This window comes from Psittacula echo (genome assembly GCF_963264785.1).
Source record: "Psittacula echo genome assembly, chromosome: 6".
Taxonomy (NCBI): Eukaryota; Metazoa; Chordata; class Aves; order Psittaciformes; family Psittacidae; genus Psittacula; species Psittacula echo.
The window spans coordinates 61,883,377-61,896,466 of NC_137743.1; the positions used below are offsets into that span (position 1 = coordinate 61,883,377).

Sequence of the window (13,090 nt, forward strand, 5' to 3'; positions counted from 1 at the left end):
GCAAGACTTGAATTTCAAACAAAATACCCTTTATGATTAGCTACATGTAATAACTAAAACCTTATAATAACTCAGACCTTAACTCAAAACAAATGAACTTGACTTTACATCAAGTTGAATATCTAAAAAGGCATTCATGTCATTTTTTGCAGATTAAACCATACTATAGGCAGAAAACTGAATTAAAACACTTCTAGTGCTCAATTTTGTAATTATGGCTGAAGAGTAAAGCATTTGATTGTAGAACGGGATTGTGAAATTTTGAAGGAGCTTTAAAAAAAAATTAAAAAAAAAATAGGCAATTAAAAAATGAAAAATTCTTTTTCTATGAAGCCCATGGACCAATTGACATCCCACTCAATTTAAAAGCAAATGTAGTTCCCAGTCCAATTCAAATGATATTGCTAATAAATTTCAGTTCTTAAGTGTTGTTGATATAACTCTACAGAAGAGGCTTAATTTGTTGCTTTTTGATACCCCTGGTAGTGCTGGTCCCACAGACCAAGGCAGATGCCTTGGAAAGCATTTTTTACTTGCAAATCAGTTACTAGCTACCAAACAATCAGGAGATTCTAAATTGAGATCAAATCAACACAAGACTTGAAATCAAGCTTCTGCTGGCAAAAACCACATCCCTAGCCACTGAAATAATTCCTCAAACTTTTCCTTTAAAGACATATCAGTTCTGTCATTGATTCTTTGGGGTTTGTGTTTTGTTTGTTAAGGAAAAGAAAAATATTTTACCTTGATCCTTGACCAAGAAATCCGTAGTAACAAGAGGTGGGACTTGCCCTCTCACTCCAGTGACAAATGGTTCTGATCCACAGTTATTTCTGTCATCTTCAATCACTTGAATCTATGATGGAAAACACAACACTAGTATTTGGAGGCTTGGTTTCAAAGCATGGTAGAATATAAAATTTATATCTGTAAGGCATTAAAAGGGGACCTGAGACAAACATTACTACCTCTAAAAATAAGAAGTCTAAAGCAAATAAGTTTTGTCAAGCAGTCACCTCTCAGTTTGATTTCAACTAGCACTGAATGACTAACAATAAATTGTAAATAATTGTAAATAATAAGTTGTAAGTAGTGTTTTCCCCCAAGAATTTTAAGTAGTAGCACATTTTGTGTTTTAAGGCCTGATCTGAAATCATAAAAGCCAAACACAGATCAAGAGAGGAATTTTTGGTAGTATTTCCCCCTATGCCAGTCCTAGCCAAATTAAAATTAGAAGCTTCTGTAAGCCTGAAGTTCTATATATAATCTGCCTTTTCCTTTCTGTATGTTCCCACTGTTTTCACAGCATGCATTTATTTCTAACCACTATAACTCCAACCTAAAGATAGGTGCTTGCAAGCTCAGGTGGAAGTCCTCATTACTTCCTGGTGCAAATATGCTTAAGATAATAGAAACACACTAAACAGTTTTAGTTGACTGAAGTATCTACCGACCTTTGTGAAAAAAAAAAAACAAAAAACAAAAAACCCAGAAAACTGTAGTTATACAGAGTTTTAACTACATTTCCACACTGGTGCTTTAATGAAAGCATTAAAGCTATCAATCATTCTTCTGATCTTATTTCGCCTTATCAAACACGTCTTTGCCTAAACTGTGAAATGCAGAAGTTTGCATGGCAGACCTTCCACCCTCTCACTAAGGGTTCCAAGTTGTCAGCAGAAAGTCTCCCATAGCATCAGACAGTGACTACTCTAGGAGAAATCTAGTCCCATTTCAAAAGTCTACAGACTGACATTGGTGATCTCAATGCTCGTAGCTGTTATAAGACCAAACTGGACTAAATGAGGAAGAAGTGATACAAGGCTAACAAAGTCAAACATAGCGTAGGTTTTTTTCCCCCTCTTCAAATCCAAAAGGTAGCTGCTTTGTTCTTTCTTTAGGTAAGATACTCTACACATAAGCATTAAATTTCCAAATTCAAAATGTAATGGTTATGTATGAGCACAGATAATGACAGAATGTTTATAGCTCCCCATGCCTTATATTAATCTACTAGAAGATTTATATCAAGAATTAACATCAAAACAGTTCACCTGCAATTTTCAAACTTCAAGGCATTAGCCCAGTACTGGTATATCAGCATGACATATCAAATTCTGCTCACAACTTGTAGAAAACATTGCTACAAAGGCTCATGTTGTGTGTATGTTAAGATGAGGCACACACTGTATGGACAATTATACTGATGGCTTACACCAAAATGCCAGTTGGAATCTGAAGGAGATATTCTAAAGACCAGACAAAGTGGAGGGGAGGCATTCTTCATGATCTGTTTCTGAAACATTCTGCTTTCTATTTCCTCATCATTCATCAGAGAAGATTTTAACAACCTTTTGTGGTGTAATGTTACTAATTTTGATAAGGCAAGCAGAAGACAGCAAGGAAAGGGTAAAGGATTAATGATGACGGGTTAGTGAGGTGAAGTTCAGGTTTCAGGCATGCACAGATGTTCACCAACATACAAACTACAATTACACACATATACAGCACTTACTGGACTAGGAATTGCATCTGGGTCTATTCTGTGCCTGGGTTTCTGCTGGGGTGGCAGCTCATTAAGTTGCTTATTTTTTAAATAAAAAAATAAAGAGTGCCACAAAAAAAAAAAACAAACAACAACAAACAAAAGACAAAGAGAAAAAAGAAGAGAATAATAAACCAAAAAGTAACAGTGTTACTTCTTTCTACCCAAACCTGTAGCACTAGAAGTAGATACACTTGGTTCATGCAACAGGAAACATCAGCTTCTGCAGCACAGACCGATTCCAAAACCAGCCTTGCCAGGGCTTGAGCTCTGAACACGCTGCTAACAGAGGTAGTGGCTCATATGCTTATTTTGGTTAGAAATTGGGGATTTATGCTTTAAGAACATGCTAAAATGAAGGCAACTGACACAAGCCATTTGAGATCTCATGTAGTGGAAGAGAAGAGAAGCAGACAACCAGTTAAAGACTTCTTATATTCTGTGAAAAAAATACGGTCATAAATTTTACATAAACTTGGAGTCTAAACAGATAATCTTTTTTGAATACAAATAACTTCTGAACAGCACCAAATCTAAGTCATAATTCAAGACTAAATTATTATTATAGTTTTGAAGAAAACACTGTAAGCACTGCCCAGGAAAAGTTTCCTGTTACCAAATGACTTTGGCCTTCTGAGCCAATAACAGAACAGCATCGGCAGCAGTAGAAGAAATGGCACAGTAGACCAGTAGCAATAATACTGTCAGGCTTAATATTACTCATCATTGCTAACCACTACGTATCACTGCTTTTCCTTTCTTGAACTTCTGTTTTGAAAGATAATCCCAGTTTGAGAAGTTGTCCATATTTGACTCAAGTTGTGTCATGACTTAATGACCAAATAACCTGATAACCTGCTTTTTGACAAGTTATAGGAAAAGGGAAAAGAAAAATGCTAGTCATCTCCTATTAACTGTACTTTAAAGGTCAATCATAGATTGTCACCTCAAAATCTGAAATTGGTTCACCATGGTAAGCCATTAAGCAAGAATCCAGAAATGGAGAAACAAGCTTAATCAAAGCCCTCAAGGATTCTCAAAATGTAACATAGTACAGAAAAAGACCTGAGGAAGTAGAGCACTCATTTGCATATGCAGCGCCTTTCTTTAGTCAGCAAGAAAAATATCACTTCTTGGATCATTCATAACAAACTACTGAAGCTGGATACACACAAAAAAAAAGGCAAGCAGGAGAACAGACTGATGTTCATTGGAACGAGAAACTTGTTTTCAGCTTTGGTCTTTGTCAGTTCCGTTTTATGTAAAAACACTATGGAAGAGTTCACACTGGTAAGAAAGTAAGCTTACAGGGCTAGGAATGGAATCTGGATCCAAGCGTTTGGGTGGAGGTGGTGGTCCAGGTTGAATTCCGTAATTTGGTGTTCCTGGATAGGCTGCTCCATAGTTTGGTTGAGGACCCCTCACCTGCCCAAAGGAACCTTTACAAGAAAGGAACAACAAAATCAAACAGTGGCCAATACTAGTAATTTTGTTATTTGGCACTTCCCACTTTCCCTGTCATTGTCAAAAAACCAAGAAAGTCACATGTTTTTCAGTTAATTAGGATTACTTATCAGTGTTTCGGGTTAGACCTGTACATCTCTACCAGTGATCCAGTAAACTGATGGAAACAGTCCTCCTTAAAACCACACTTGAAACACAAGATTTTAGACTAACGTAAGTATTTTTAGAATAATATGATTACAATATGCATTAAGATCATGCACTATGAACATTTAAGTTAAATTGCAGAACTGCCTACTAGAAAGTACACACAAAACTGCCAAATAAGCTAGCAGATGACCCGTAATTCCTCAAAATAAAGGTATGCAAGGAGTTCTCTCAGGCAGTTTTGGCTTCCCTGAAATTAGAGTAATAAGTTAATGTGTGATTATCTCTTTTGTTTTGTAACTACCTGAAGTTATTTCACAGTATCACAGTATGCTAGAGATTGGAAAGGACCTCAAAAGATCATCTAGTCCAATCCCCCTGCCGGAGCAGGAACATCTAAATGAGGTTACACAGGAATGTGTCCAGGTGGGTTTTGAATGTCTCCAGAGAAGGAGACTCCACAACCCCCCTGGGCAGCCTGTTCCAGTGTTCCGTCACCCTCACTGAGAAGAAGTTTCTTCTCAAGTTTAAGTGGAACCTCTCGTGTTCCAGTTTGTACCCATTACCCCTTGTCTTATCATTGTTTGCCACTGAGAAGAGCCTGGCTCCATCCTCGTGACACTCCCCCTTTATATATTTATATACACTAATAAGGTCACCCCTCAGTCTCCTCTTCTCCAAACTATAGAGACCCAGCTCCCTCAGCCTTTCCTCATAAGGGAGATGCTCCACTCCCTTAATCATCTTAGTTGCCCTGCGCTGGACTCTCTCCAGCAGGTCCCTGTCCTTCTTGAACTGAGGGGCCCAGAACTGGACACAATATTCCAGATGCGGTCTCACCACGGCAGAGTAGAGGGGAAGGAGGACCTCTCTCGACCTACTGACCACCCCTCTTCTACTACACCCCAGGATGCCATTGGCCTTCTTGGCCACAAGGGCACAGTGTTGGCTCATGGTCATCCTGCCGTCCACTAGGACCCCCAGGTCCCTCTCCCCTACACTGCTCTCTAACAGGTCGTTCCCCAACCTATACTGGAACCTGGGGTTGTTCCTGCCCAGATGCAGGACTCTACACTTTCCCTTGTTATATTTCATCAAGTTATTTCCTGCCCAACTCTCCAGCCTGTCCAGGTCTCTCTGGATGGCAGCACAGCCTTCTGGTGTGTCAGCCACTCCTCCCAGCTTAGTGTCATCAGCAAACTTGTTGATAGTACACTCAATTCCCTCATCTAAATCATTGATGAATATATTAAATGATACTGGTCCCAGTACTGACCCTTGAGGCACTCCACTAGATACAGGCCTCCAACTAGACTCGGCCCCATAGACTACAACTCTCTGGCTTCTCTCCTTCAGCCAGTTCGCAGTCCACCTCACTACCTGATCATCCAGACCACACTTCCTCAGTTTAGCTATGAGGGATGCTGTGGGAGACTGTGTCAGATGCTTTGCTGAAGTCAAGGTAGACCACATCCACCGCTCTGCCATCATCCATCCACCGTGTTATTTCCTTATAAAAGGCTATGAGGTTGGTCAAGCATGACTTCCCCTTGGTAAAGCCATGTTGACTGCCCCTCATAACCCTCTTATCCTTGATATGCCTTAAGATGGCACCAAGGATAAGGTGTTCCATCACTTTCCCAGGGATGGAGGTGAGGCTGACGGGTTTATAGTTGCCCAGGTCCTCCTTCTTGCCCTTTTTGAAGACTGGAGTGACATTTGCTTTCCTCCAGTCCTCAGGCACCTCTCCCATTTCCCAAGACTTGGTAAAGATGATGGAGAGTGGCCTAGCAATGACTTCCGCCAGTTCCCTCAGCACCCGCAGGTGCATCCCATCTGGACCCATGGATTTATGGATGTCCAGATTGATCAACTGGTCTCTAACCCATTCCTCATCGACTAAGGCAAACTGCTCCAGTGACCTGACTTCATCTGAGGTCTCAGGAGTACAGGGCTCTTCAGGACTGCCTCCGGCAGAGTAGACAGAGACAAAGAAGGCATTCAATAACTCTGCCATCTCTGTATCTTCTGTCACCAGGGCACCCATCCCGTTCACCAGTGGGCCTACCTTGCCTCTGGTGTTAGTTTTATCTGCCATGTGTTTGAAAAAGCTCTTTCTGCTGTCCTTGACCCCTCTCGCCAGATTTCATTCTAAGGAGGTCTTAGCCATCCTAGCTGCCTTCCTACATCCTCTAGCAGCAGCCTTATATTCCTCCCAAGTGGCCAGCCCCTCCTTCCATGACCTGTAAACTCTCCTCTTCCACTTGAGCATACCCAGCAGTTCCTTATTTAGCCACACAGGTCTCCTGGTCCTCTTCCTTGACTTCCTATGTGTCGGGATGCTCTGATCTTGAGCTCAGAATAAGCAATCCTTGAATGCCAACCAACTATCTTGGGCCCCTTTACCTTCAAGCAGCCTTGCCCATGGGATTTCCCCTAGCAATTGCTTGAAAAGGCCAAAGTTTGCCCAGCTAAAGTCCAGGGTTGCAATTCTACTTGCTATTCTACTGGTCCTACCACACAAGATCCTGAATTCCACCATCTCGTGGTCGCTGCAACCAAGGCAGCCCTCAACCTTTACTGCTTCAACCAGACCCTCCTTGTTAGTGAGGATGAGATCCAGCAGCGCTCCTCTCCTGGTTGGCTCATCCACCATTTGCATGAGGAAGTTATCATCCATACACTGGAAGAACCTCCTGGACTGTGGCTGGGTTGCTGAGTAGTCCTTCCAGCAAACATCAGGGAAGTTAAAATCCCCCACGATGACCACGGCCTGTGACTGTGAGGCCGCTCTCAGCTGCCTGTAGAAGGCCTCGTCAACTTCCTCACCCTGATCTGGTGGCCTGTAACAGACACCCACAACAGTATCACCCCTGCCAGCCTGCCCCTTAATTCTCACCCACAGACTCTCAACTCGCTCGTCCTCTGCCCCTGGACAGAGCTCAGTACATTGCAGCTGCTCTCGCACATAAAGAGCAACCCCACCACCCCGCCTGGCTGGCCTGTCTTTCCTGAAAAGAACATAGCCCTCCATGACTATATTCCAGTCACGTGAGCTGTCCCACCACGTCTCTGTAATTGCCACCAGATCACAATCTCCTGACTTAACACAGGTTTCTAACTCCTCCTGCTTATTTCCCATGCTGCATGCATTGGTGTACAGGCGTTTCAAGGAGGGAGCTGAGCTCACCGATTCCACCCTAGGATTATAGGAGGCCTCCCAGTCTTCATCAATTCTAGAGTGCTAAATTTCATATTACTTTAGACAATTTCTTCCAGTTATGGAATACACCACGATATAATTTGTTAGTGTTTCTACAGTTCATCACAATTTGCACAGATATTTGTAAATAATCTACATGGCCCGTTGTGCAAAACTGCATGGGGAATGGGATTCTAACACTTGCACATGATTACTTTATCCTAGGTATCTGTAAATGTTATTGATTAAAAATCAGCCAAAACCATTTATAATTCAGAAAGCTTAACTGATACTACTTCTAAGCACACACAAAACGTGAAAGGTTATACAAATTAAATGTCATAATAAAATTCTGATCACAAACTCTTGTAGTATTACGGCACTCGCTACTAAATGACTTTTTAGCTAGGATTTCTTTAGTTATATTAAACTGATTGAAACCTGTATGACAAGTATCTTAAAATGACACATCCTACTGTTTATCTTGGATTTGTCTTTTAGACATGAGCATAGGGAAACACTGAAGTGTCACCAAAAGCCCACAAGTAACAAAACTGAAATCCAGTTCTCAGTTTGCAGTACACAGACAGCACGTATAGTGTACAATTTCTAGAGTAGGAATACTCACCGTTCTGCTGCATTTGGTATCCTGGCTGAGGAGGATGAGTTGGAGGAGGGGGTCCATGGAGGCCACTCATGGGAGGCCCAGGCTGTGGCCCTGACATAGACGATGGAGGTGGTGGTGAGAATACATGATTAGGCTGGGACACTGGTGGTCCAGCAGCTGTCTGCCCAGGCAGTGGTGGGCCTGGCATGGTAGGTGGCCTTGGGGCACCTGTGGTAGAAAGGTAAGAGGAAGGTCCAAACACTGCAGAAGAGGGAGGAAACTATTTAGAATAGCAGACATCAACACCCAGAGAATTACTGTCACCATATGGTAATGAATCATTGACAAGAACAAATCTTTTATGAAATTACCAGCATAACTGAAAAGCAGTAACATATTTCTGTAGCCAGGAAACCTCACCATATCCCAGTCCAGCTGGGGGAGGAGCAGAGGCTGCAATACTGTCAATTGTCATCCCTGCCATGTGATTGCTGAGCTGCTGTACACTGGCTGGGGGGGGACCATATTGCTGGAACGTAGGTGTCTGGGTGACAGGCATGGATGCTGATCCTGGCAGATACGGCTGAGAAGCAGGTGGCCTGAGAAGGAAGATGAGAAACGTCACTGGATTCCCCATTATACAAACAGTTACAACTCTCTGTGCTTTATAAACACTAGCTGGGTCTCAGTGCTTATTTACATGAAGCACTGTAGCTCAGTTTTGGAAAAATAATTATATATCCTGCATGGACTTCAATCCATTTCATAAAAAAAAAAAATAATAAAAAAATCTATTCTTAAAATACAAACTCTACATTTCTAGCATTTTTTGTTAATTCCATTTTAGTTATCGCAGCAAAACAGAAATACTGCCATGGCGGCTACAGGTGAGCAGTACAGGTGAGTAAGGCCTGCACAGTTACGTAAGAATGCTCTGCTGCTTTAAGGATTTTGAGACTGCGCTGACAGTGCTGAGCTTAAGCAGAGGGAAGCAAAAACCAACCACCTTATCCAAAACCAGTAATCACAATGAAGCAGTGAGGACTGCTGCCACTTTCACCACAAAGGTAATGCCAGTATCTTTCTGGAGAAGACGCCCAAGAGCTTTACATGAAGATAGCTCAGGGATCCATAATGGACAGGAAAGCACGCAGAACCAATGCTAAGGAATTACTCAGTAATGCCAAATAGCAACATGCTCTGGACAGAGATCAATTCACACTACCAAAGAATCAAATACTATGGCAGTGTGGATGTAACCGTTTTACAAGAAGACAGACTATGAGAATCAGAAAATTCTTTATGGGAAAATGACTACCACAAAGAAAGTCTTTGGAGAAGTGGTTTTGATCAGTCACATCTGATCATTTCCTTTCAGAAGTTTTTAATCTGCAGAGATTCTTATTGTCTAATACCCCTATGACAAAACACTGTTCTAAAACAGTAAGTTAGCAATAAAGAAAGTCAACATCTACCACAGTAAAAACAATGTATGTAGTTTGGTTTAGATCTTAAAAGGTCTAGACCTAGCATAAGTCTACCAAGGCACGCCTTTGTTATGACTTCTTCTTCTTGTATGTACCTCTGCACTGGGGCTGCTGAGGCTGGAATCCCATTCTGCACATGTCCCTGTCCAAAGGGACTGTATGTCAGGTGATCAGAAGGAAGAGATGCTCCAGATGTTGAAGGGGCTCTTAATGAGCCTACAGACATAAGGGGGAAAAAAAATTAAAAATAAATTTAAAATCACAACACAGAAGCAAGGGCTTGAACCATGAAAAATCCCAGAAATAAAAAGAAGTACAGAAACAGTTTAGCAGTGGCCAAATGGCGGTATCAAAACTCCACAAGCAACAAATAATTTCTACAACTATATTAGGAGTAGCAAAACTAAAGCACAATTTTCTACCCAGTGTCACTAGTCACCATCTTCACACAGACCAAGCAGAAAATGTGTATTGTGGAGGGTCTTCAATTGACAATTTCATCTTCTGATGAAGAAAAGAAAAAGTTGTCTTGAAGGAGGAAGAATTTAATACCTCACTGACAAGTCCAATTACTTTTACCCAGACCAAGGAGAGTATTCACATGGAACCTAAAGTTTTTTACAGGTCAGTTTTCCCTACTTGGAGGGCCAGCAGATTATGTGAGCAGATTCAGAAAATTACACCTGATTAATGGCTCATTAATGGGGGCCACCACTGTTCTTCTCCAGCTCTTGAGGCTGAAGGCTAACATAAATACTTTCTCATCTTTCAGACTGAGCTGGTTTAGTCACAGTTCAAATGTATTTGCCACAAAACCAAGTCTTCAAGCTTTTCACAGACCACACAATGCTGGATACAATGCCAGCAGACCAACCACAGTGTCTACTTCCAAAAAAGAGATTCTAAACTTCCATTTTAATATTATTAAGTTAAAAATGTTCATAATTAGAACCATATGACCATTCCTGCTAATCACAAGAGAACGTATTTAATGTATGGGGTATCATTAAATACAGATAACTAAACAACGTAAACTTCCTCATGAGACCAGGACAGCACATACATACTGTTGTGTATCTCTGACTGGCATGGTAAGTTTAAAAGGGACTCTGAAACCTTGTTGTGAGGAACCATTATGAAATAGGAAGTCAGAGAGGCCATTTCTCAATTCTGCAGTGTAATTTATACACCAAAGCATGAGGTTTCAATTTATACATTTTAATCTTATCTGTTACATGTAAATTCTTAGTAAGCTTGTGGATGTAAACTCAAGGAACGAATTAACTAGACCTTGTATAAATAAAAAAGCCCCAAGAAATCACTGGTTATTACTAAACCTCCTCCTGTTCTTTTTGAGACATAGGATTTAATTTTTTTCAGAGATACTTATTATCCTTATGTACCTTCATCACATTAAATCTTGTATTTACTAAACTACTGTTACAGCACCTTTGTCTTACCATTTCTCTGGCTAAGCATTTCCTGATCTCTTAACTATTTGTATGTTGTGTGGTATTTCTATTTCTGAATGTCTCTTGTGATATCTTTTCAGTTAATTTGGTATACTTTCACCTATTTTAGAATCTCTTTCCTTTCATAGTACATGTAACCTGTTTGGCATTGTTACCTTTTGTCTCTGAAAGCATATTTAATTTACGGTGGGATCTTACACACTTTTTTACATTAACTTCCCCTCCAACTTTAACAGATATACAATTTGACAAACACATGCTTACTTCAGAAAAAGCTCCTGAAAGTCTTTTCCTAGCTCTTGTCACAAACATAATTCTGTAACCATTACCACAGACTCTTCAAATAGCCACTGAAAAAAATTTCACTTGAACAGCTATGAGTATCTGGTGGTTTATTAGCTTACGATTCATGACTCTTGAGGAATCCCAAAGTTCCCCTTCAACACCTTTGAGATACTGTACTGTTCTTAATCACTACAGACCTCAAAATGGAGGTAGATTACAGCAAAATTGGCAATGCCTGTGATTTTACTCAAAGCCCCCAGACTATCAGGTTTTGCCCCAGTTCTGACTCCCTACTCATCTAAGCAAATTGACGCTGCTGGAAATAGCTCTTCTGAAATACAACAAATATTGAAAAGTACAATATGATTTCTTGCAGTGCTCCTAATTCTTACATTTTGATTGCTAGCTTTGCAGAAGTATTTCTTTCTTCAAGCCACAGCTTTTGAAATCATAATTATTCCTAACATATACTTGGTTTGTTTGCTATAGCCAAGGAGACTGAAGACTTCTTTTTTCCCTTAAATGAAAGCACAAGTTACAAAAATCTCATGACCTCCAGTAACAACCTCCTGGTGCTGAGGAAGAATTTTCATTTCTTCATTGCATGTTATCATTTCTAACCTCATGTTTTAGTCCTCTCTCAAGTGGGAAGCTGCATTCTTTTAAACTAAGGATTCCCCCTGACAAAACCTAAACAGGCCAATTCAGGTTTTGAAATCAGTCTTCAGAAAACATTAGTCACAAGTCAGGTTTTATCTATGAATCTGCAGCCACAAGGGATTTCTACTAGGATTATTTCTTCATATCCCATGTATGTCTTTGGAGTGCTGCCTACAAATCGACTGGGAAGTGTCCCACCCACCTCTGCCTGAATAATCAGGTATCCACACCTTTGAGATAAATTTCCATATTAAATGGGAACTTGGCACAGAAGAAGCAGCACAAGCACTCTCACAAAAAGGACACCATTTACCTATGAAATTAGGTGCAAGAGAAGAAGTGTCAGAGTTGAGAGAAACAGGAGAGCCCTTCGAAGGGAACCCCAAGGAAGGAAAGTAACCTGGAAAGACAGAATACACCAGTGAACCAAGTCTGAGAGAAAGCACCAAGAGACAGTGTTTCCAATGCTAAAGACAGTCTGCATTGCAGAAAACAGATGCATAAAATCCACACCACATTTACCACATTATTCCTTAAGGCATACTCCCTCTCACTCTTCTACCAAGCATAACATGTATTACCAACACAGTTCAAATACTAATGTTAATACAAGTGTTAACAGTATTGTAAACCAAGTTCATGTAAAACAATCGAGAAGCAGCCTAATTGTGACTGGTATTCAGGTAATTGTGTTTGCACTTTCAACTGAATGATCTCATTAGAAGGAAACCATTCAAAGGATGAAGGTGCGAAATTGTCCTGGTTCTTTCAGTATTCTCACAGAAAGAAGCAGTTATTTTCAGCTAGCAGCACAGTACTCTACTTCTGGTCCCAAGCAAGACTAGCATCACTGAAACAGTATTCCCATATTTCCATTGGTTAGAGCTAGAGCTTGTCACATAAATTAGATACGAAGGACTCCCTGACTGAGGATGGCATCTGCTACTAAGACTTATTCTACTCAGTCCTCCAAGCTATTTTGTTGTTGTTTTTAAAATAAATCCCTAAGACAACTACTTAGAGATCACAGATTAACATTGGCAGTTTTCCTTTTACCACTCAGTGTTCCCTAAATTACTGTCACTCTAGAGTCTCCAAAAATAATTCTCTCCTCTCTACAGTATGCAGCTACAACAGGCCTTGCTACAAAGATCTGCAATAAACATACCATGTTGGAGATGGGGGTAGAAAAAATAACTGTCAATATCTTCAGTACCACCG

The 13,090-nt window shown here is 40.6% G+C and overlaps 1 protein-coding gene across 4 annotated transcripts in view; it reads right to left on the reverse strand.

Annotated features, from left to right (window-relative positions):
* The window catches only part of SEC24C (SEC24 homolog C, COPII coat complex component), a 40,441-nt gene that overhangs the window by 16,414 nt on the left and 10,937 nt on the right, over positions 1-13,090 (reverse strand). For 2 of the 4 annotated variants that reach the window (XM_080620340.1, XM_080620343.1), the window contains exons 3-9: positions 12,183-12,269; positions 9,548-9,668; positions 8,386-8,564; positions 7,987-8,226; positions 3,854-3,984; positions 2,516-2,584; positions 745-856 (exon numbers count right to left, since the gene is read on the reverse strand). In XM_080620340.1, the coding sequence (XP_080476466.1) occupies positions 745-856; positions 2,516-2,584; positions 3,854-3,984; positions 7,987-8,226; positions 8,386-8,564; positions 9,548-9,668; positions 12,183-12,269 (939 nt within the window). The remainder of the gene's footprint in view (positions 1-744; positions 857-2,515; positions 2,585-3,853; positions 3,985-7,986; positions 8,227-8,385; positions 8,565-9,547; positions 9,669-12,182; positions 12,270-13,090) is intronic. The other 2 variants (XM_080620341.1, XM_080620342.1) reach the window with 2 other exon arrangements.